General features: G+C 38.9%; 1 protein-coding gene across 1 annotated transcript in view; it reads left to right on the forward strand.

Annotated features, from left to right (window-relative positions):
• Positions 1-22,644, forward strand: part of LOC121858584 (uncharacterized protein C05D11.1-like) — a 37,524-nt gene extending 14,880 nt beyond the window's left edge. Inside the window, exons 11-19 of the mRNA XM_042355075.1 lie at positions 3,862-4,101; positions 5,232-5,412; positions 8,435-8,541; positions 10,352-10,488; positions 15,170-15,356; positions 15,664-15,807; positions 17,209-17,369; positions 19,002-19,154; positions 21,892-22,644. Of these exons, the coding sequence (XP_042211009.1) occupies positions 3,862-4,101; positions 5,232-5,412; positions 8,435-8,541; positions 10,352-10,488; positions 15,170-15,356; positions 15,664-15,807; positions 17,209-17,369; positions 19,002-19,154; positions 21,892-21,946 (1,365 nt within the window). The 3' untranslated portion in view covers positions 21,947-22,644. The remainder of the gene's footprint in view (positions 1-3,861; positions 4,102-5,231; positions 5,413-8,434; positions 8,542-10,351; positions 10,489-15,169; positions 15,357-15,663; positions 15,808-17,208; positions 17,370-19,001; positions 19,155-21,891) is intronic.
• Positions 22,645-23,834: the final 1,190 nt, after the last annotated feature.

Raw genomic sequence — 23,834 nt, forward strand, 5'->3', positions numbered from 1 at the left:
TAAATTATACTTCACCGAGAAGCACTGCAGAAAGTGAAAGTCCGGTTCTGGCAAGGTACAGAAAATCGCGGAAAGTGAAACCGTGTATGTAAAGCGGGTAATACTGTATTAGTGCGAATAATTGGATTTTGTATGAGTGTGGAACACCGGATTGGTTATATACTGTCTATGTGTGAAAGAGTGAATTTTGAAGACTGAATCATGTGTTACTGTGGAAGACTGGATTGTATATTAATATGGATGCTGAATTGTGGCTCAATATGTAGGATTGGATGATGTGTCAATATGACAGACTAAGTATAGATGATTGTATATATGACTAAGGAAGACAAAATGAAAATGGAATCTCTAATAAGTAAGTATAGTATACAGTAGTAGACAAAGGGATTGGTTATAAAACAGTCAACATTGAAGAGTCCTTGGTCCATCTTACTCGCATTCAACTTTATGCGCTTGGCTTTGGAAAAAAAAAGAATGATGTCAGAGTAGCTCTCTGAACAGGTGTGGGAGTTTGGGTTGTGCCCCTCTGCTGGCTGACCCTTAGCAACAGTTGCTAAGGGTTGGTTGGCAGAAGCAGCACATCCCAGCTAAGCTGCAATGCAGTTTGTGCAACACCTTGCATAATTTTACTTTTTTATGCTTTCTTTAGTTTTCCTAAATTTTTTCTGCTGAAATCGACTTGACAATCTGTGGCAAAGAGGATAAAGTAAACTTACAGCAGAGGTGGTTTTTTACAGATTACAGATTGCCCCGGAGGGGGCTATATTATTGGGCACCCCCTTACATCCTGTGCAAGGTGAAGCGCAGAAGCGTTTACAGTGCCCAACAGGGAAGCATGCGGAGTTCATGCTTGCCTTTATGACTCATGCATTAAGGGCGTGGAAGCCTGAAGGGTCATGGGTTTTGTCAGCAAGTTACATAAAGTGACAATGATGAGTGTGTGGGGGGAAAATTCCCGGTACAATTTATCTGTTTATGGCAAAGTGTGGCAGGTCCCTAATAATGTCAAGTGCCAGGCCTGTGACTAGGAGGAGGGATATCTGGTCAGGGAGGGAAGAAGTGCCACCCCTGTAGGGGGAGGTCATAGGGCAGATGAGGATGTGGTGAAAGAGGGTGTGAGAGTCTGTTGACCACAAAGTTTACAAACAGTGCGGCCAGGCTCAGGGTTGCCAATGTACTAGGCATGGCGAAGTACAGTGGGGGTGGAGGTGATATGGTGTGGTGGGGCAGGTACAGTAGGGGTGGAGGGAGGCACATAGGCATTGACAACATTGAGGGACACACCATTTAGTGTTATTGTGATGGTGTGTTCGTCGACATGTCGGTGGGGTACAGGTAGCCGGGGGTGGTGTCCTCAGGTCCAGGTAGCCCTGGTGGAGGCAGCTCAGACACGGGAGCGGGCGCGGCTTGCGGTGGGTGGTGGACAGGTTGAGGCACCAAGTGTTGTGAGGATGGGGCAGGACTGCGCTCGGGGGCAGCAGGACACACCAGGGCAGGTCCGGTAGGCTCTACACCAGTAGTGAAGGCCGCCGGTGGTGGAGTAGGCCGTGAGCAGGGGGGGCTCACAGGGGGACCAACAGCTTGTGTCAAACCAGAAGAGAGGAGTGACTGGGTGGCAACAGAGGGCAGGAGTAGGTGGGAGATGGTGGTACAGAGTGTAGCAAAGAGTTGTTCAATACGGTTGGTAAATTCTTGGAAGAGGGATATGATCTGTGTCATGTCACTGGCAGGGGGTTGTGGGGGGGCACCGGTGGGAGCACAAGGCCTGACAGCCTCAGAGTAGAGACGGGGAGGAGGCCCAGTAGTAGTTGAGTTAGGAGACTGCCGGGACTGCTGTGTTGTAGCCAGATGAGGCCAGGCAAGGCAGGTGTTGTTGAAGAAGGCGTTGCTGGAGACACAGGGTACACGGGGGGGTGTGGCCCGGAAGACTGTGGGGGGCGTTGTGGTAGACTTGGCCTTCGGGGAGGCTTTTCCCCTGGGACAGACGGGTGATTGGGGCATTGCCGTGAGTCAGCATTGTTTCAACCGCCACAGTTACAACATCTATTAAGGTGGTCTTTGATTTTCTGGGCACAGGCGGCGGAGTTGTGGTTATGTGAACAGAAGCGACATCTCGGCCGATCACATCGGCAGCAGGCAGTGAAGCTGTGACCCCAATGAGAACAGACAACACAAAATGCAGGCTCAGGATGATAGGCTTCTGCATACAGTGGGGGTAAGAGTGGGTGGGCATTCACAGTGGTTGGGCACTCCCTTCCCTTCCACTTGACAATGACAACGGGTTGTGGAACTCTCCCCCGGTAATGGCGACGTATACTCAGTATACTAGAGTTAAAGTCGCACTCATCTTCGATGTCAGCGTATAAGGGGAAACGTTTCACTAGGATGTGGCAACATTCATCTGCGTCTACAGGGGGGGGCAGCAGGACGACCCTGTCAGAGCCAACAGTACTAAGTGTTTCATAGGCCTCAGGAGTCTGACACTTGATAAAATTCCGGTTCTTACCTTGTCGGAATTCAATGCTGAACCGTGCTGTCTGCAGTACTTCATCATCCAATTAAAGCGTTCCTCTACAGTTTTCAGAGAGTCCTTGGGGAAGTGGAGATTCAGCTTACTTGTTTGTTTGGCAGAGGGCAGGGTGATAGGGTCCATGGCATTGGTGTTTCCACTGTGGTTAGCGTTTCCCATAGAAACATTACCGTCACTGTCATAATCACTGGGGTCTGACTCTTGAAGGGTGTTGGATTCAGTTCGACCAGGCGAGTTGGTAATGGCATCAGTATCAGAGATGTCTGCGTCTATGAGAGAGCCTCTTCTGGGACATTTATGTCGACCCCCCGATGCTGGCAAAACTTGCCGGCTGAGGGGACCTTGGTGGGACGATCGGGAAGTCAAGAGCACCTATGGGCACGTCTGTACCCTTGGGTGGTCACGCCACAACTGCAGAGGTGGTTGTGTGCTGCACCCCCTAGGCCCTGTTGTGGGTCGATGACCTGTGCCCGGTGGACTATTCCCTGAAAAAAAAAATAGCTGTGTCGCCAGATGTTGACAAACTGCCCACTGCTTCTATTTTTATGATCACCTCCCACACCCATTCTCTTCCCCTTTCTTAGTTTTTAGTTTTATATTATATTTTCTTTATTTCTAAGTCACATTAGAGTACTGTATTGAAGTGTTTTTTCCAAAATTTTTGTAGTTTTATGATATGTAACAATGGCAACATGCATTACCATATCTTGCAGGCCACAGCTGACTGGCATGTACTGTATGTATGTTTTAAGTTGTGTACTTCATATGCTGGACATGTACATATGTTTCAACAGCATAATGAAAATAAAAATTATTGTTGGCAGCATTAATGTTTGTTCTATTTTCTGTTTTAAACATTATTCTACTTTTAATGACCTAGCAATAAATTCTGTATGTAGAGTGAACTTGCCGCTGACTCCCACACACACACCCATGCTCTTCATTTTTTCTTGTTATATAGTTTTATATTATATTTTCTTTATTTCTAAACTACATTATATTACAGGTACTGTATATATAATCATGTACTTTATGGGTGATTTAAGGGATTTACACGGGTAATTTTGACTGCTCATTTTTAACTTTAGGCTCCCCGTTCTGAACGTAACCTCCACGGAAGATGCAACACGACTGTAATTTGAGTTAACTGTAAATGAGATGTGTGACTTGTGAGGCTTGTACACCAATTTATTTCTGGTTATTTTTTTTTTTTCAAAACTGGCTGGTAACAGTGCTATGCATACAAACTGAAGATGTCCATAGACTTAAAGTATAAGTTTAGTGATACATTATATGAATTTATACTCAGAACCTGTACGATCAACCCACAGATAATAGCCGTGTTGGACACATCAGCTGTTCCAGCACCACTTCGTCCATACCTCTCCCTTCTGTTGGACCTGTTGTTTGAATCTCCAGTGGTGCGGGGAAATTCCCTCATACCTTATGAGGAGGTAGTACAGGAACTCGCAGCTGACACGTTATCCCGAGAAACTGTATTAGGGTTGTCACTTCACAGTCGCAAGTTTTCCTGTGCCTCATACTGCACTAATGCTGCTGTCATCCTAAAGGTCAGTATTCTTTATATATATATATATATATATATATATATATATATATATATATATATATATATATATATATATATATATATATATATATATATATATATATATATATATATATATATATATATATATAAAGAGACAGCGGGTGGATTAGAGAATAGGCCACTAGTAATAGGTTCCTTGCCCTTATCCCATCTTTATATGAAAGTTATCCAATGGTACTGTACGTATTGGGATTAAAGTTGGGGTCAAATTGACTGGTGAAATAATCTTTTGCAACACCTTCAACATGTTTTTTGGATATTTATGGCTGAATAGAGCGTAAGACAAAGGTGGCTGACATATAAATGAAGGGGAACTAAAGTGTTGTTAAGTATATAGAAAAGACATGGAAAGTTTTTATTCAGACTGCGAGTGATTAGGACTAATTATAATTTTTTATTAGGGAAAAAATTTACTCAGAATGATGTATGGCTGTAATATTAAGATTATTTGTTACTAATCTCTCCCAGATATGCTGAAGGTACTCAACAAGAGTCAAGATAATTAATTTTGTGTTGGGTCATGGTTAATTTTTGAGGGGGGGGGGGTACAAGAGGGAGTTGGGAGATGTGCTTGTTAATTATTTGTCATACTCCCAAAAAAATATTTTTGTTTTAATCTGCTTGGCACCTAGGAACTAGTGATGCTCTGTACAACTTGTGATGCTCTGTAACTTGATTCTCAGAATAAGGTGCAAGTCACACTGTTACTTGGACTTGATACATTATGACATCCTTTTATCACTTAGAACAGTTGTTGAGCCTAAGGACTTTATTTTGTCTTTTTGGTTTGCTGGGATATGCTTAGTAGCACACTACCATAGGCTATTAGCTCATAGTCTTCTGGCAACTGCAGTTGATCTTGTAGAGATCCTCTCTCTAATTCTTTTGTTAGACTAAATTTCATGAGTATATACCAGTCACAGAAATGGAAGGTTCTTAGAAACTGTTGGGGTTCAGTCTGCAAATTTGTCAGTTCAGTTTGTGAGCAAGTGATCCATGCTCATAATAAAGTGGAATTTCAGGATCAATTGCCTCATATCTAAATTAAAGTGAAACCAATAACCACCAGCCTCTGTTGCTATTTGCCAGACTGAGATGTCCAAGTATGAAAAAGGAGTGCAGTGGATGCATGACATTTTGTTCAAGAGTCGGTTCACCACACAACGTGTTAAAGTGAAGGCCAACAAACTTGTTAACTCTATTGGAGAAAGTAAACGCAGTGGACCCACACTTCTGCAGCTCATGTTCCATGGTGTGGCCTTTAGAAATGGTAAGTACTGTGTGTCTTGTTAATGGGGATGTATTAATAAGGAAATATTAACAATTCATTTGGATTATTGTTTCATGGAAACTTCTTTCAGTAAAATTTATGGTTATTAATGAACATCTCATCTTTCTCTTACTCAAGCATAAAGTAGCTGCTGTTGCTCTGTCTTTGATAGAGTAATAAGAAACAAAATTTTGATTTGTATTGACAGCATACCTACAGGTCATTTCTATTGAGTTAGTATTATTTGCCAATCCAAAGTTCTCTTGCTTTGTTACAACAGCATACATTGCTGTGATACTCCGTGTCAGGGCAGATGCACTGTTACAGTGTAGATTGATACCATCCAAATGGATGTTGGGTTGGGATTCCCTTCTGGATTCTTTTCATGGGAGTCAGTCCATTGGTGGATTTATTTCCAATGCTAAGTTGATCACCAATTCCCATGCTGTGCATCACTTATTCTACAGTAGGGCACAGCAGGAGCCAAGCCATTTTCTCTAGACTGGAATAGCTAGAGTCAGACTCATTTGTTTCATCCTCTACCATAAACGTTTCAAGTGAATTTAAAGTGGGAACAGTTCTGAGGAATCCCAACATTACTGTATTGGCTTCTTCTTGGCCTTGGATGGCTTGGTTCCCCTCCTGCATCACCTTGGTCCATATCATATTCAGCTTCCCTCTCATGCTGATTCAGAGGGTAGGTAGAGACAGGCCCTTGTCTTCAGTTTTCAAGTGACTTTTGAAGATTTTTCAGGTACTTTGGTACCTAGCTTAAGCCTAGTGCACATTTGTCGACATGCCGTCCAACACGTTAAGCCTGACCAACAGTGTTGATCAGGCTTGCTTGATGAGTTTGTACGCACCAGCCATTGTCATTCGTTGTTTGACCACGGTGTTGTGAGCAATGGCTCCACTTTCGTGCGCAACAAAATCTGCTTTGTGGAGTGTCATGATGGCTTGTGCGATAGAGAGGAAAACAGTGAATAAAAAAACATTGTGGTGTTAACAGCATTTAATGAAAATGCACTCCAAGGGAAGTTTTAAACACATAATTAACCCCTACGCCCTGGTTAACGTTTTGGAACGTCCATGTAAGGCGCCCCGGTTGACATTCCGGAACCAGCTCCTTTTCACGCCATTGTTTGAATGCCCAGCGTGGGTTATCAGGTTCCAGTGTGACTATTTGCCTGTCACGCCACACCTCGGCCACTGGGAAGCTCCTGAATGTAATTACCTACTTTTGTTTGTTTCATTTTCATTGTTTGTCGATTTTATCATGTTGTAATACTGCTAAAAATAGTGTAGTTGTATTGTAATTATAATATTACTGTAAAATAATGCTAAAATTATGTTATAAACGTATTTATTTGTTGAATTATTTTATGCATTACTTGTTCTCACAAAGACAGCCAGACATCGTGTGTCTCCGAGCACTTTTTATGAAAAATAATGCAAATAGAATATTCTAAATGAATTATTTATAGGAAATAAGTATTATGATCAGTAAATATATGCAGTATTGGCCATCCCGGACACAAAAGCAAGCAGAAATTGGCCGCTAAGTGCGTAGTGACCACGAGCGTCAGCCGTCAAAACAACACTGTCCCTTTATCTCCCTCGCCACTGCTGCAACAGGGAAGATTCTAGAGGGTCAACATATAGTTCTTCTTACTTATTTTTTATTGTTTTATCATGTAAAAGGGTTAAAAATTATTTTTGGAAAAGTTGATTTTTCTTGATTTACCCCACGTGGGGTGTACGGCCAGCGGCACCCTAACCAGAGGCAAAAGGGTTAATGAACTTGCAATAGAAAGTGGGGGAGATTTTCAATACATTATGTCAAAATGCCAGTAACGGCCTTTTTCTCTTGAAAAAATATAACCGCTAATAGAGAGACAAGATACAGGTACTAGATTAGTAGATTCAGATGTAGAAATTGCAAGAGCGTCTGTACAGATAACCTCTCATTGCAGAGCCATCCAACTCACTGAGAGTCGTGGCATCCTGATCGCGTGGTGATTGGACACCAGAAAACCCGTCATTGATCAGGCACGAACACCGATTTGTGTCGGAAGATGGCCGTTTGACAGTGATGCCAGACAGCATGTCAACAGATGTGTACCTCCCTTTAAGGGGTTTAGTTAGAGAAATTTGGTTTGGGGTCTAAATTTGGAGTACTGTATCAACTGTTACTTTGACTTTTCTGGGACATGTCCCATTAGGTCTTGTTGTAGATCACTCTTTGCTCCCCAGTTAACCCTTAACCAGTGGTTAAGGATGCCCTATTCACTTTCCATATGATAAAAATGAATGCAATGAGCACTAAACATTCACAGAGGCTGGCTGCCATCCTTACAGCTAGCTCTCACTGATGCTGGCTGCTATTTAAGGGTTAGTAGGCATCTTCTTGCAAGGAGAAATTAATTACTAAAGCTCAAACCAACAACAAAATTTGGCATAGGGAAGGGTAAGTTAATAATGTAAGGGAAGGTTTCATTTTTTATGTTGAAAGTGAATTCCCCATTGGGTGTGTGCAGCATAGCTCTTGGAGCATTTATTTACAGGTCCTAACTAACTGTCACCAAATTATTAAAGAGGTTGACCCTTAAAATCTGATTTATAACAAAATCAGTTAGATTCATCTTGGAAACCACCTCCCTGATATTCTCATCTCCTTGATGGTTGACTGGAGTGAGGGGTTTGCTGCTGAAAACCTGGTCTGTGACCTGTAAACAATTGACCTATCCCAAACTTACTGCTGTATGTAGATATAACAAAATGTTATAATTACAGTATGACATTGGGGCTTTGGTCAACTGTACAGTAGTGGCAGACACTTGCTATGGTACACTATATTTATTTTCATGTGCCATGATAAGGTGTCTCAGCATTTTTAGGATGATAAATTATTTAAGCCTGTCTTTTCAAAAATCTTTCTATTGAATATATTTACCCATTAATGGTAAGATAATACAATTCTTAATGCTGTGCATTCATTAATTTTAAACAACTTTCTTGGCAGACAGCAACCAGAACCAGCAGAATATTCTGAGGCAAGAAAAATTCCTCAACTATATTCTCAATAGATTGAATACTGAAGAAGAAAAAGTTCTTGGAGAGTTAGAGCAGGTTTGTTAAACTTGTTTGTGGAAATTTCCTGTCATGACCTTATGCTTGGCTCAGGCTACTCATATACAGTCACCAGTGTATGGGTTGAAACCCTACAGTTTCCATGACCCAGAGATACCTGTATTACTGGAATTAATAAAAAATAATAATTATTTCACTGTCCTATTACTTCAGGGTGTCTAGAAGAGACATGATAAATACAGCAGTTAACTTTGAAAGTAGTAAGTCTTATCACCTAACTCGCACAAGTATAGTACACACTGCAACCCTCAGTTGTTAGGTTACAAGTGTCCTGTAGTGTCAGTTACTTCATTTCTTGTCTGTATTGAGTTCTATAGATGTCTTCAGACTTACTCATTCTGCTGAGAGCTTTGTACTTCCCATACTATTTTGGCTGCTTCTCTCAGATCTTTATTATTGCCATGCAGGTATTATTTTATTGAAAAATGTTTGTTTGTCATGTTGCATGAATATTAAAATTTGCTAAGTGAACCAGTTTGAGTTTGGCTGACTGGTTAGTACTGTATATGATACCAACACCACCCAATGCTGTGCCCTTACCTTTAAGCACAGTGAATCAGCCAGTCTCAGGATAGTTTTATTCCAGATGGAGGGTGTGACCTATGGGCAACTGTAGGATGTCACCTTACAGGACTAATTATTGCAAAAGTGGTTCATAATTGTACAGATTTTGGTATACTGTACTGAAGTGTTCCAGTGTTATACATCCCCAACACTTCCAGTCCAGTGGACACTTGATATTTGCAGTTTCTGGATTGGTGAATTAAGCATGTTTGCGATTTAATAAAAGTATATCTACTCCCAATTCACAATCCCCAACCTCTAGTATTATCTTAAAATATGAAAATGTCATAATGTTAGTGTGAGCCATGAGAGGCAGTTGAACTCATTTTACTAAAAATAATGAGACCACTACAACTTTGGTAATTTGTAAAGTCAGTTCTTTACAGGTAGTGACCTCACTCCTGTAATGAGATATATAATTGCACTAACACTTTGAGCTTATACTTGCCTCCTTCCTCTATTTCGAGCTTATACTTGCCTCCTTCCTCTATTTCCTGCTAGCTGTAGATGCATTAATCATCCAGAACAGGCTTAAGGCTCTAAATGGGGATTTACCATTAAATCTTATTTTGTGCCAAGCCCAGATTCCTTCCTTCCTTCCTATAAGATCTGAGATGAACTGGAACTGCACTGGTTAACCCAGAATTGGCACTTGTAGCTGTACAAATGAGGGTTGTAGGGCACACTGGTGCAAGCATGGTAGCGGGACTCATCTCTCACCCTTTGGTGGTAAATGCTGTGTATCAAGTCTCTCTTCGATACCCAGATAAGATGAGGAATCCTAAACTTATTGTCAGATCAACTTTTACAATGTCAGTCTTAGGCCTTAGGTACCCTGGGTTTTCAACCCCTAGACTAATGATTATACATACGAGTTACTTGATCCTGATTTCACTCGTATCAAAATGAGATTTCAGGATCAATCTCATTTTTAACTGCAAAGTTTAGATACTGTAAATTCTATTGTTTTCTGCTGTTGGTTTCTTTGGTGTTGAATAACTTTTGAAGTCTGTCAGGTTGACCAGCTGTTCAGATATGATCAACACAGTGACTAAACTTGGCCATTAAATTATTGTACCAGTACTCACCTTTTTCTTCAGTAGTGGTAACACAAAGTTAAAAAGGTAGAATAAGTTGTGATAAAGTTGTTATTAAGGTTATCAAATAAAGGTATCTGCTTGTTGATAATTCAGATTGTATAGCTTTTACTTTATTTCATTTTTAGGTTCGAAGTGCTATTGTTCACAAGGATCGTATAACAATACATATGGCAACTGATGTGGAAAAATTATCAACTCTAGGTGACCCACTGGCTCCTTGGCTGAATTTTGTGTCTAAAAAGGAAACTCCAAAAGAAAGATTGTAAGTGTGTTGTAATCTTTACCTCTTTATCAATTTCAGCCAAAATATATTGTCATCTTTCATATGGTGTATATGAATCTTCAATGCAACAGTGTAGAATCTGCCATACTACCAAAGATCTCTTTGCTGTGGTACACAAGGGCTATCCATGCTTTTTCATAATACACAGTCCACATTTGGTGGGTTCATCTTTATTGCATGGTAATTTTCCTTCAATTTAGAGAGGACAGTGCACCATATGTGCGAGCTTGAGAAAGCATAGTATAGTACAGTACAGGGGGTCCTCGTTATAAGAGTATTCACTATCCGTGGTTTCGCAGTTAAGTGGTCAACTTTTTGTGACCATATACTGTACGTAAAAACTCCCCGCATTTAAGCTGATTCAACTCAAAAACTCCGGATAAAATCTACGGATTTTTAGCTGTAGTGTTTGAAATTTCATCCTCTTGCTGGCATCATACATGTACTGTCCCCATGGCAGTCTCTCACTGTTTCATCCAGACCAGTACATTTCTGTGTTTACTCCTGCCTTTTCGTGCATTTTGTGGGAAATTATTTAATTATTTTTGTAGCCATGAGTTCCCAACCCAAACAGGGTGGTGCAATGCTCAAAAGGAAGCACACAGCTATAGTATTGATGTAAAATTAGAAGTGATTAGGCCTAAAGAAGAGTGGGAGTGGATAATCCACCTAGTCCTGTCTCTCTTTTATTCTCTAACCAATCCTCCATCAATCCACCGAAGCCAAACATCTCTACCTTTGAAAGTGAAATAAATACAGTAAAAACATTTTAAGTTAAGATTATATATTTTTAAAACATTATAATAAGTATTTTGTCTCAATAAACCACTGGAGTGAGTGTGCACCAGCAACGGTTGATGTGGACCACCAGGTCGCTGGCACGACTTACATCAACCCCAATGAATTTTAAGAAAGTTAGATAACTTATAAAGTTGAATAATTTCTTAAAATACTGTTTTTTCAAATGTTTAACAAATATTTCTAAGGTAAATAATTGTTAAATGATATCATATATATTTTTTGAGTGTTGTGTTCAATGTCATGGTCCCAGTTTGACCTACATATTACCATTATTTCTTACGGGATCAATTCCCCGCTATAAGTGGATTCGTTATCAGTGGCATTTTTCCAGTCCCAAGTAACTGCAGATAACAAGGACCCCTTGTACTGCTCCTTGCTGAAGAAACGAACCCACCTCAGCCAGTGACCAATCAATGTCACAGTTGCATATTGTTATTCCATCAGTCAATGAGTGTCAAGATTATGGCCCCTTTCTCAACTCGGTCCTTGTTTACCCGTGTAACATTGTGATGCTGTGCATTTTTTATTTTTTTTATTTTTTAACATACATTTCTTGCATTCATAATGAGTTCTTCAGATAGTAATATGCAGCCTAGTGTCAGGTTACTCACCTAAGACAGATCCATTATGATATACAGGTAGTTCTGCTATAACGCGATAATTGTGTTCTTGTAAAATATCGTGTTATAGAAAATCGCGTAATAGAAATAACAGGGCATATGGAGAAAATAGGGTTAGGTGCAGATTACTCAAATCGAAAAAATTTAGTAGTTAGCCTAACACAAAGGATAGCACAGTCTAAATAAATGTTACATTCATATCTAATAATGAAATCATACAGTAAATGTAACACTTTACTTGATGGGGGAGAAGGGTGATTTTGAGGTTGATAAAATCGAGCTTCTCTTCAAGTGTTATATCCTTTCTTTTACGATCATCACGGGAATTCTATCACCAGAACGCTTCTTGATAGTAAGCAAAAATCGCGTTATAGCAAACAAGCCTTGCGTTATACAAATATCGTTCTAATTCATAAATCGGCGTTAGAGCAAATTCGTTATCAAACACGCGTTATAGCAGAACTCACTGTACCGTATTTGCCGGCATAGAAGACGCATATTTTTTTTTTTTTTTTGCAAATTACCCTGCGTCTAATGCGCCCGTATTATGGATGGGAGGCCAAGCGCCATAGGTGGAGGTGCCTAGCTAGGGAGTCTGGGACGAGCAGTAGTCCACTAAGCACAAAAATTTTGTTAGTAATATTAAAAGTAATAAATTACTGAAAAACAAGCCCTATTATCACAAACTTATGACAAATTTGCCGAAGACGTAAATAATGGCTTAACGGCAGAGGGAAGCTCACGTCGTCTCACTGTACCTCCTTCATACGTAACCCACGCCAGATACGTCTTACATTATTTAAGGACTGTATTACCTTTAAGAAACATTTGTTTGTTATCCAAATGAAAAATGCCCCTAGAAAGATTAAAGAAATGTTAACAGAAAGTTCAGCTGCCAGTCAGCCATTTGCAATGAGTCGATGATGCCAAAACAATAGCAGTGTTGCTACACCCTGGTGGCAGATCGCGGCAACACAAAACATCACAGCCAAAAATATGAGTTTCACGTCCTGTCTGTAATTCTCTTGACCAAAATATAAACAAGCCACACAGCTGCTCTGATCAGAGGTAGAGTTGGGTTAGTATAGTAATATTACTATACCCTAGTGTATATACAGTACAGTACAGTATATGATTTCCTACTTGATTCCAGTACTGTATATATTGTATTTACTTGCACAAAATCATATGTTTTCCCCTACAAAATAACTTTAATCACTTTCAATAATTGTATGATGAAACTTACTAAAAAAAAAATTGCCAAAAAACTCCTTGTAAAATAGGGGTGCGTCTTATGTGTTGGTCCGTCTTATGTGTTGGTGCGTCTTTTATGTTGGTGCGTCTTATGTGTTGGTGCGTCTTGTGTGTTGGTGCGTCTTGTGTGTTGGTGCGTCTTATGTGCCAGCAAATACGGTACAAAGTATTTTCACTTCCGTAATTTCATGTTTCTGTTTATTTGTTGTTTTTTTACTAATGCAGTTTTAACATTTCATCATATCTCTATTATATGACAAATACCTTCAAAATTGATCAATATTAGATAATTTTATAGCCATTTATGTCTTTCAAACTTTGATGCACATTTTCTCGAAACTAATTTGGTGCATTTGTCACTGTCACACTGAACACCTCATATGTGGTTGTATGTGTTTAACTCAAAACCATTCAGTGCAAAAATTCATACAGTTATGGATGGATCTGTTTGAAACTTGATATAAATCATTTTTACCACACCACTGCATCTGCTCTTTTGGGGTCAAAGATCAAGGTCACTGTTACTTAAACCTGGTTTGGAGGAAGTATCAAAATTTGGCAACTTTTTCTTACTTAACTATTTGACTTTAACCAAGGAATAAAAGTCCCCAAAAGGTGTGGGGTTGGGCTGAGGGTAAAAACCTGAAAATAACCATGAAAATTTCAGATTCTTTGATCACACCCACCCCCATAGGATGTCATTTGTAGTTTGCTAGATTGAGGGAATTGTTACTTAAGAGCCTAGTTTATGAGATTTATCTGGGGAGGAAGTTGCAAGGCTTCATGGTTCATTACACTCATGTTTTAAGGATGTCTTGTGGCCTCTAGTCTCATATAAGCAATGGTTATCACCCAGGTGGAAGTTATCTTTGAGTTTACTGTAAGCTTAAGCACACATAGTAGCAGGTAACTCTTTCTCTGCCTCGGTAATGAAATGGGTTACAGGTATCAATTCCTAATTTGGAGGATGTATTTACTATTATAAGTGTGCTGGCATAAAGAAGTTTTGTTAATACAGTGGTCCCTCGGTTAACGAACACAATCCGTTCCAGCAGGTTGTTCGTTAACCGAAAAATTCGTTAACCGAAACCATTGTTTCAATGGGTAGTTGGTTCCAGCTCACCGAAAATTGCCTAAATTCAACAAAAATGGTAGAAAAGTTCACTTACTTTGAGGTGTGTATGTAGAAGGCTCCTGGATGATGATGATGATGATAATGGGAATTAGAATGGGGGTGGAGGAGAAGGAAGAAGAGAAGGCATTGGGGTGGAAGAGAAGTCACCCCATGGCACCATTTCACCCATAAAATTTTAGTTCTCGTGGTGTATTTCAAGATTATTTTCTTTAAATCAACTCTGCACTGCATTATATATTGTCAATATGTAAAATATATTTCAAAATGACCAATAATTTGCTTGGAAACACAGAAAAAAGCGTTTAGTTGAAGAGAGTCTCAAGCAAGATGTTACCTCCAGTGAAAACAGAGAGAGACTAACGCCTGTTTGCTGTGTTAAGAGGCTGGATGCCGCGCATTAAACTAGTCACTTTACCTTCAAATATGTTCAATAATTGTTAAAATGACTAAAAAATTGAATATTAAACTTTTAAAATTATTGAATAGTATAAACTTCTTGATATTTACTAAAATAGTAAGGAATTTAAGCCCTAGAACCGATTAATGTATTGGCGGACTAATACTAAAGCTGGTTGACCGGCCAGTGCAAGCGAAAACATGTTGAGGTCGGTTAGTAAGAAATTCGTTAACCGAATTTTTGTTCGTTAACCGAATTTAAGAATCTTATGGGAGGCAGTTCGTTAACCGAAATTTTGTTAACTGAGGCATTCGTTAACCGAGGGACCACTGTACACGGTCTTTCATTGATTATTTTCTTGCTGCAGCTTTGCAAGGTTTTCCTAAAGAAATATTGCATATTTAGTATTTTATATTTTAATACTTTTTCATTAGACATTTGCTTTATTTTCAGACTTAACATAATACCAGATAGTGAACTACTGTCCCATGAAAACTTAGGCAATATAACTGGATTCTTGACTGGTGTTGGATCAGTCGAGTCAGCATATTTGTTGCAGTCAACCAGTTGTGTCACTGAGCACAGAGATTGGGATGTTCCAGCAATCCTTACTGCCATTCAGTATCTCACTCAACTGGAGGTTTGTTAAGAATATAATTCTTTACTGTATAAGAGCATAAGTTATGGGCTCAGAATTTCATACCATCAAGAAATGTCATGTCCCTTGACAGACTGTGATGGCATCACAGAAAAAAACCTACATCATGCACACTGTACTTTGCTCTCTTCTGTTTTGGCTGATGTGTACTTTTCACAAATATCTTTGTTATATTTTTCAAAATGTAGATGATTTCTTTTCAAGGACATGAATGAAAAAATTGTGAATGTAATTGTGACAGGAGACCAGGACACTAATAAGAACTTTCTACATATTTGAAAATTTTCAGGGGCCAATGTGGAGGGAAATTAGAGGACAGGGTCTGGCTTATTCCTACAGTATAAACCTCAATCCCACACAAGGTTTACTTATATTGAAGCTGGCTAGAGCTGCTCAGTTGACTGGAGCTTACCGGGAGGCACAGGATATTCTGGTAAGTCTCTACTGCCCTTGTGTATCATTTATTATTTATTAGCACTAATTTTTTACACTTGTATATGTGGAATCATAATGTAAATAGGACAAAATGCTAAAATGTTTTTTAATAAGTAAGAAACTAGAATGGTGGTGAAGAAGGTAATTTATATATCTATATACACTATATGTGCGTACCTGTGTGGGATCACTCATGGTAAGGGGAACATCCGGCTGAAGCACAAAATTCATTAATAATTGATAATTCAATATCAATTTCCTGTCATCAATTAAGGACACCAGATACATTGTTGCTATACCCCTGAATCGGTTCTGCCTAATCTCTAATGCCTGATACTGTACCTGATTTTCCCTTATACAATCTCTTCTCGACTTACGATGGGGTTTCGGACCGACGACCGGGTCATAAGTTGAATTGGTCGGAAGTCAAAAAGGCGAAAATAATACTGTACATAGAAAATCTAAAATGGGTGTCTCTTTTTCTTCTCAGCACCAAGAGAACTCTCACTTTTAAGCTTGCCAGCCATTTTAAATGGAATTAAGTCAAGGAATACCTGTAGTGTATACTTATCAATTTTCAAAATCCTACATCTCCATTACTTCTCTTGGTCATGACATATAGATATTTCTGATTATCCCATTTGTTTTGGGTGCATGAATTTTTTCCTGGCTTACCATTTTTTCTTCCAAATATTTATAAAGATAAACCAGCAAATAATAAACCAGGCCAAATATGAAGAAAATCTATATGTTACGCCACGCACAATATGTTATTCTACTGCTTAGTTTTGTTTTATTAGAATCGGCCTTAGGGATTTGAAGTTTAGAGAAACTCGTTTTGAGATACGGGCCAAGAACAATACACGGTTGAACCTAACTCTCGCTTCTTTCATGGGTAACTGAGGCCTCAGACTCTCGTCTTACTGCTAGCTAGCTGAGAAAGGTGCCAGATACAGAAGGACCCTCTAATTGAAGGGGGTAGAACAATCAGGCATAGCTACATAAATATTAAAAATTACACAATAAAAATACGCCAGCAGATAGGCATCGGCAACAGCTTTCCTCGTGAATTTTTTCTGAATATTTTCGTAATTTTCCGATTTTCATCGTATTTTCAACTGAACACCCCTTAATTGAATGCCAATATTACAGTAGTATTATCTCATTGTCTCGTGCTCACACACTCAATTTAGAGTTAAAGTTATGTTACTCATCCCAGCTCTTCTGTTTTAGAGAAATTATTTTGTGCCATTAATAGCTAGTACTGTACAGGGTAATTTCATTTTGCATTTGAAAATATACAGGTGCCTAGAAACCCCATTTCCTCTGTAGCCACTTTTATTTTGTATTTTTTTTTATGCAAGTGACAGAGTTTTAACATTATAAACTTCCTTACCAGAATTCCCACATTAATGGAACAGCGCCATGGGACTTAAACTTACTGGAATCAGCACGCAGCTCTCTAATTTTTGAAATAATCGAGAGGGAAGCAGTGATATCAGATGTTGTTCAGCAGTCACTCTTGGCATACTTTCGAAGGGTTCCTCATTCATACAACAAGTAAGTTACATCATGAGTTTTTAGTTGCCACTCACTCACATAACAAATGTCACCATACCTTTGTAGAACTACTTACTTTATTCATTTAACAAGTAAGTTGTTCCATGCATTTATAAAGCTACGTATTCACTTAGCAAGTAAGTGAACTGGCCTTTAACCGTTGATTCTTGATGAGTTAATGGGGCTGGAACATGTAAAAGTATAGTATAGGGTTTTAGTAGCGAAACCCAATTGTCCTTTCTGTATTTATTAAGAAAATATATTATACAGTCATGCGTCCTGTGATGGCGCCTTGTCTTCTACTGTGATGATCCTAAACAGATGGTCTCCTTGCCATATGTATCTTTGAGACAACTGGATAAACACAAGGAAAGTTGGCATATGAACAGTTTCAGAGCCCAGACCATATGTAGTACTGTACAGGTATTCCACAATTTACAGTAATTCTTATTTATTTTTTTTTATTTTGATAATAAATCAAATACACCTTTATTTTTACTTAGAATTTTTTTCAATGTATTTAAAAACAAAAAAAATATTTTTTAGGGTTGGAGAACATGCAGCTAACCATTATATGAAAAGAACATGAACATTGCATATGAGGCCACCGCAGTAGTTAGGGCGACTTTTGTAAAACACCTTATCGGCACATGGGGGGACTACCTGCCTTGCTGGTAGTAATTTTTTGGTCATGCGACTGGTGTATACCTTGCCTTCGTTACAAAACTTTTTTGTAACATTTCTCTTCCAAGTGAAGCCTGCCGGACTCTTACAGCCCCGTGATGGCCCAGCCTCGGGTTCACTCTCCTCACGTTCACTGACAACAGGTGCTGGGTCCTGCACATACGACACACTTTATGGTAGAGGAAACCTTGTTGAAACTTGCTGTTGTGGTAACTCGATTTTGGTGTGGTGGCGCTTGTGCCCTTACTATGGCTTCATATGTTCCAAGCAGTTTGACAGGCCACAACATGTTGTAACAAAATTGTTTACAAGGCAATGGCATCTTTTGAATCCAGCTTCATACTTTGACAACTCTCCAGAATTTTTAAATATTTTCCAAAATATTTATTCTCTGAGAGATATTAGGAAAACAACCAGCTAATGAAATGAGCTACAGCAATTCCCCAAATGGTAAGAGACCACTATGGTGATGAAAAGACAACAGTAGGCAGTAAAGTTGTGTTGCAAAGTGTTATTTTATTATGTGATGGAGAATCCTCCCCCCTCCCCCTCCCATGTCTCCTAATTTACAATGATAATCAATTGATAAAAACAATTGTATCTCAATAACTCAACCATTCCCTACCCCAGCCAGCCTCTGTACCTACTTTCATAAACCAACTCAGGTAAATGTTATCTTATTTACATATCTTTTACATCTAAATACCTGTACAGTATTCATTTTAGCATAGAATTATCTAATTTGGGTACAGTACAGTATACCTGTACAGTACACCTGTACGTTGTTTCACTTATTATCATACTTCTCAAGAATGCAAGTCTACTTAATTTATGTGTTTCAGAAAAATTTAATTCTTGTAATAATAAAAAAATGTGTTCTTAGATAGTACAGGGTGTCAGCTGTCACACACTTATTATAAAACTAAAATGTGTTTTCCTTGTCCCCAGAGACCTGATTGATAAAATTACAAGAGTTACACTTAGTGATGTTAAGAGAGTTGCACTGAAGTACTTCAAACCTCTTGTTCAACCCAGCACATCCCGAACTGTTATTGTGTGTCATCCGTCTAATGTTGAGGAGACGGCGGCTGAGATGGAAAAGTAAGTCATCTCACTTCATATATATACTGTACTGTAAACCCTTGATAACTCACTATTCAATATCTCAGAATTTCATATAATTCGGGACGTATACGGTCTCGGAATTTATTATAAAATAACTTGGAAAATGCCGATTTACATAAAATTATCTGGGAAAATTTCGGCATGCTGTATTTGGCTGCTTGGGTAACACTTGCCATGCTGCGCTTGGTCGGTCAGGTGTTTGTTATTGTTGTGGTCGGGTGTGTGCTGGCTCACTCCACCCAGTACATGAATGTAGGAAGGGAAGGTGCTGTTGCACCACAGAGTATCTAGGGCACCAGAATTAATATTCAGCAACTTTCTGGTAAAATTTGGTTCCTGCATTACTTACCCATTAAAACCCAATAACCTCCTCCATTAATGTCGGGTCTCTGTATGCCCCAATAACCTCCTCCATTAATGTCGGGCTGCTGTATGCCCCAATAACCTCCTCCATTAATGTCGGGCCGCTGTATGCCCCAATAACCTCCTCCATTAATGTCGGGCCGCTGTATGCCCCAATAACCTCCTCCATTAATGTCGGGCTGCTGTATGCCCCAATAACCTCCTCCATTAATGTTGGGCCGCTGTATGCAGAACGACTCCACTGTTATGGTAAATCCAATGTCGTTGACTTTATTTAATTTACAGTGCAATTCATTTTATCCAAATTCCAACTGCAGGATGCCCTGACAATTCACAGATTTTTTATTTTCGGTTCTCGATTATTTGCGGATGATACCCTGGATGTACCCAAGAAATCTGCGGGTAACTTTAAAGTTGCCATCATTTTTGCGGCCGGGACAGGGAGCCATTCGTTCTAGAGACAATAATTTCTTTTACCTGTTTTGTGTGTGTGTGTGTGTGTGTAGACACACACACACACACAAAACACATACAAATAAATAATACAATCATGGGAAAATCCCATACACATACACGGTCAGTCCCCGACTTACGACGGGGTTAGGGACCGATGACCAGGTCATAAGTCGAATTGGTCGTAAGTCAAAAATGCAAAAATAATACATAGAAAATATAAAATGAAATACGGTACATTAAAGGTAATCAATAATGAAAAATTAATAAAGTGTTACTGTGCACTTACCTTTAATGTAGTCAGTTGGATGCACACGGGGTCTCAATAATTTTTTAATTAAACATGGAGACTACATTAATTGGATGAAGCAGAGGAGGAGACAGGGCTGGGTGGGTCATCAATTTCGCTTCCTTCAGACAGGCTAACATACTTGCTTGTTGAAAGTATTGGATCATCTTTAAGAGTGAAGAGGCAGCAGTGGTGGGGCGTGAGGAGACAGCAATGGGGGACTTCTTAAAATATATGTCCAGTTTAGACTGCACAGTTTGCCTTTTCTTTTCATTGTAAATCTCCCTGTAGCAAGCAAGTGCATCTTGGATCATTCTGTCAACTTTCGCAAAACGCTCAACATTTTGATCCATTTTTTCAAACAATTGCATCCCCTTATTAATAGTAGCAAATGCCTCTGCCATTTGTTTCACTGAAATTTTTTTGCAGGGTGCAGGTTCTTCTTCTACATTTTAACTCTCCTCTTCCTCTGCAATTTTCTGTGCATCCAGTTCAATAAGATCCTCGTTACTTAGCTCTTCTGCTACACTTTCAACCAACTGCTCAACATCTTCATTATCAATTTCTAACTCCAGCTGTTGACCCATCTGCACTATCTTGTTACTAATCTCAGAAATTACTTCATCTTCATTAGATCCTCTGAAACTGTTCACACATCTTTTCAGGACCTTCTTCCATATTCCATTCATGCATTGACCTATAACCTCATCCCATGCTGCAGCTATGTTCTTTGTACATTTCAAAATGTTGTAGTCCTTCCAAAACTCTGAGCTTTTTCTCACCTTCAGTAGCAGCAACAGCCTGAGCGAAGGTCGTAGGTAAATAATACGCTTTAAAAGCAGCAATAGTACCTTGATCCATGGGTTGGATGATAGAGGTAGTGTTAGGTGGAAGGTAGACTACCTTTTAACATCAGGGGTGCAGGTCTTCCAGGTGTGGTGGGTGTCCCTGAGCATTATCTAAAATTAATAAAATCTCGAACACAACCATAGGTTGCAGACAATACTCCTCGACTCGTGGAATAAAACAACTCAAGAACCAATCCTCAAACAGTGCTAAGGTCATCCTTGCTTTCTTATTACTGTGATAAAACACTGGCAGTGTGTGTTTGCTGACATTTTAAAAAGCCCTTGGGTTTTCATTGTGTATCTTCCCTTTATTTCCCAACAAATCTCTCTTAGACACCTGCCTTCCACCCCATTGGTTTGTGTATTGTAGATGTCTGCCAGGAATGAATGGGAGTTAAATCCTGAAAGACCAGTATGACCCTGATAGAAGACAAGATTCACAATTGTTTTCCCGACATACCATATTGTTTTCACCCAATTTTCTGCCTGTACTTCCTGTAATGGAAAATATTTTGCTTCCTTATGTTTGTTCTTAGTGTTACATTGCAGTAGGGGAGGTTTACTAATTGCTTAGATTAATCCCAGCCTCTAAAGTCAAGTTCCCCTGGAACTTAAACCAATTGCTTAGGGAGTAAATATATTTGAAGTGCTCTGTTAAGGGTTGTCAAAAAATGGGATATCAATATCTCTGCTTTATTTTTGTCAAGTTGGTGTTGATAGAAGTTGTGAAACTGTGTCATAATTATTCTCTCTTCTTCAGGTATGGCCACAAGTTGCGTGTTATTGACTCCCTGGAAGACAGCAGGTTTGCTTAGCTTCAAAATCACACCACATTATATCTACAACAGTGTTCCACATAATTTTTAACAAAATAGCATTCAGAAGTATTTCAATAAAGGTAGAGGAAACAGTTTTGTGAATATTTTGCTTTTTTTTCAAGAGTTGGTGCACTGTTACTATTGCCTGGAGGAATTTATTTTGAATATTATTAATACTAATTTGTTGTTTTGTAGGCTTCTGATTTTAGAGTGTTCCTAAAGCTTGTGTTTTACACGACTACCATGTGATATTCATACAGTTTATTGTATTGTGATTATGGGTAGAAACATTTTACAGTACAATGGAAATGCTGATTTTATTATTTTATATCAGAGAAGAGTCAGCAAACATCACACACACATTCATACCATATACAGTGACTTTCCTAATGCAATTATTATTGCCTATAGATAGTGGTCTAGTGGTAAAGGTTAATATCTTTTAATACAAGATGAATGATCAAAGTATTAAAGCAAAGTATTCACCACAGCTTTTCAAATGACATTTCTGGTGAAAATGGCTGCTTAAAGACTTAGTCTTTTGCTAATTGTAAACAACTAATTGTTGATATGTAAGAGAGGCAGGGAAGTGTCTCTTCTTAAAAGTAATAGAGCTAGGAATAGCACTTTCTATTGTTTATAAACAGTGTCATCATTTTTTGCTTGTGCAGAGCTAATAAACAAAGACTTAACTAGCTGTGGCATTCTTGAGGTAAGTTGTTGGTACAGAAAGAGAATTCATTCAGTTAGGATTATATTAAGGGATTAAGTCACGTGGAAAAAATTTATACGGAGGAATGTTGCATTACTGGTGTTTAAGGCAGTTTTCTTGCCCTTTGCTTTATGCCTTGGCTGGAGTGACCACCCAAAGTACTAGCCAGTACAGTCGGCCCTTAACATACGTGGGGGTTAGGTAACAGAGATACCCGTAAATGTTAAGAATCCGCGTATTTTTGCTGCCCCCCCCTCCCTAAAAACACCCCTGGCCCCCCCATGTCCTTATTTACCATATATACCTGTGTGTAGTTCGAGTTTTTAAGACCAAATTTTTTGGCAAAAAATTGAGGGTCGACCTCTAAACGGATAATAGTTTCGTTAGGTTGAAACATATTTACCAGTAACTACCAGTAAACAATGGAAACGACGTACCACCAGCTGTGAGTGTCGTTACAGTTGCCAGGGCAGATCTCTTGCGTCATCATAGCAAGTCCAAAGTAGCCAAATGCATGGTATGGTAGCACAGGACGATGTAAAACATATACTGTAATATTCATTTTTTAAAGTTTATTTATAGATACATAAATTTTTTTTCATTACATTTGAAACATCAATCTTTGTTAATTAAATTTGAAACAAAAGAAAACTACGATACCGTATTTCTAAATACCGGGTATTTTCATTAAAATATTACATCACAGGTATATTTTACCTTAACTGTGACTGAATGAATATATTCGGTAATATTTTTGCTGAAATGACGTACGTATTACAGTGGAAAGTGGGATAAAATCATGACGAAAACAATGACTTGCGCTTTCTTTCGTTGTTCAAAAGATTTTACTGTAATTGCTTTTCGAATGGTTTTCAGTTGAAAAACTGTTGTATTACAATAATATTCTATCGTAAATTGAAAAAATACTACGATACCATATTTCTGAATATTTTCATTAAAATTCATCAAAATCATTTTCCTTGTCATCATCTGCAGCACCAAACAGCTACTCCCAGTCCTCTCCTTGAACAGCATCGTCATATGGATCAACACCATCATCAGCCATAGGATCATTAATATCATCCTCATTCACGCTCTCATTAGCCTCATAATCCCACCACAAGTCGTCTTCTGTTCCATCAAGAGCATTCGAAAAACCACATTTCTTAAAAG

This window comes from Homarus americanus, unplaced genomic scaffold (assembly GCF_018991925.1).
Source record: "Homarus americanus isolate GMGI-L3 unplaced genomic scaffold, GMGI_Hamer_2.0 scaffold74, whole genome shotgun sequence".
NCBI classification, from domain to species: Eukaryota; Metazoa; Arthropoda; class Malacostraca; order Decapoda; family Nephropidae; genus Homarus; species Homarus americanus.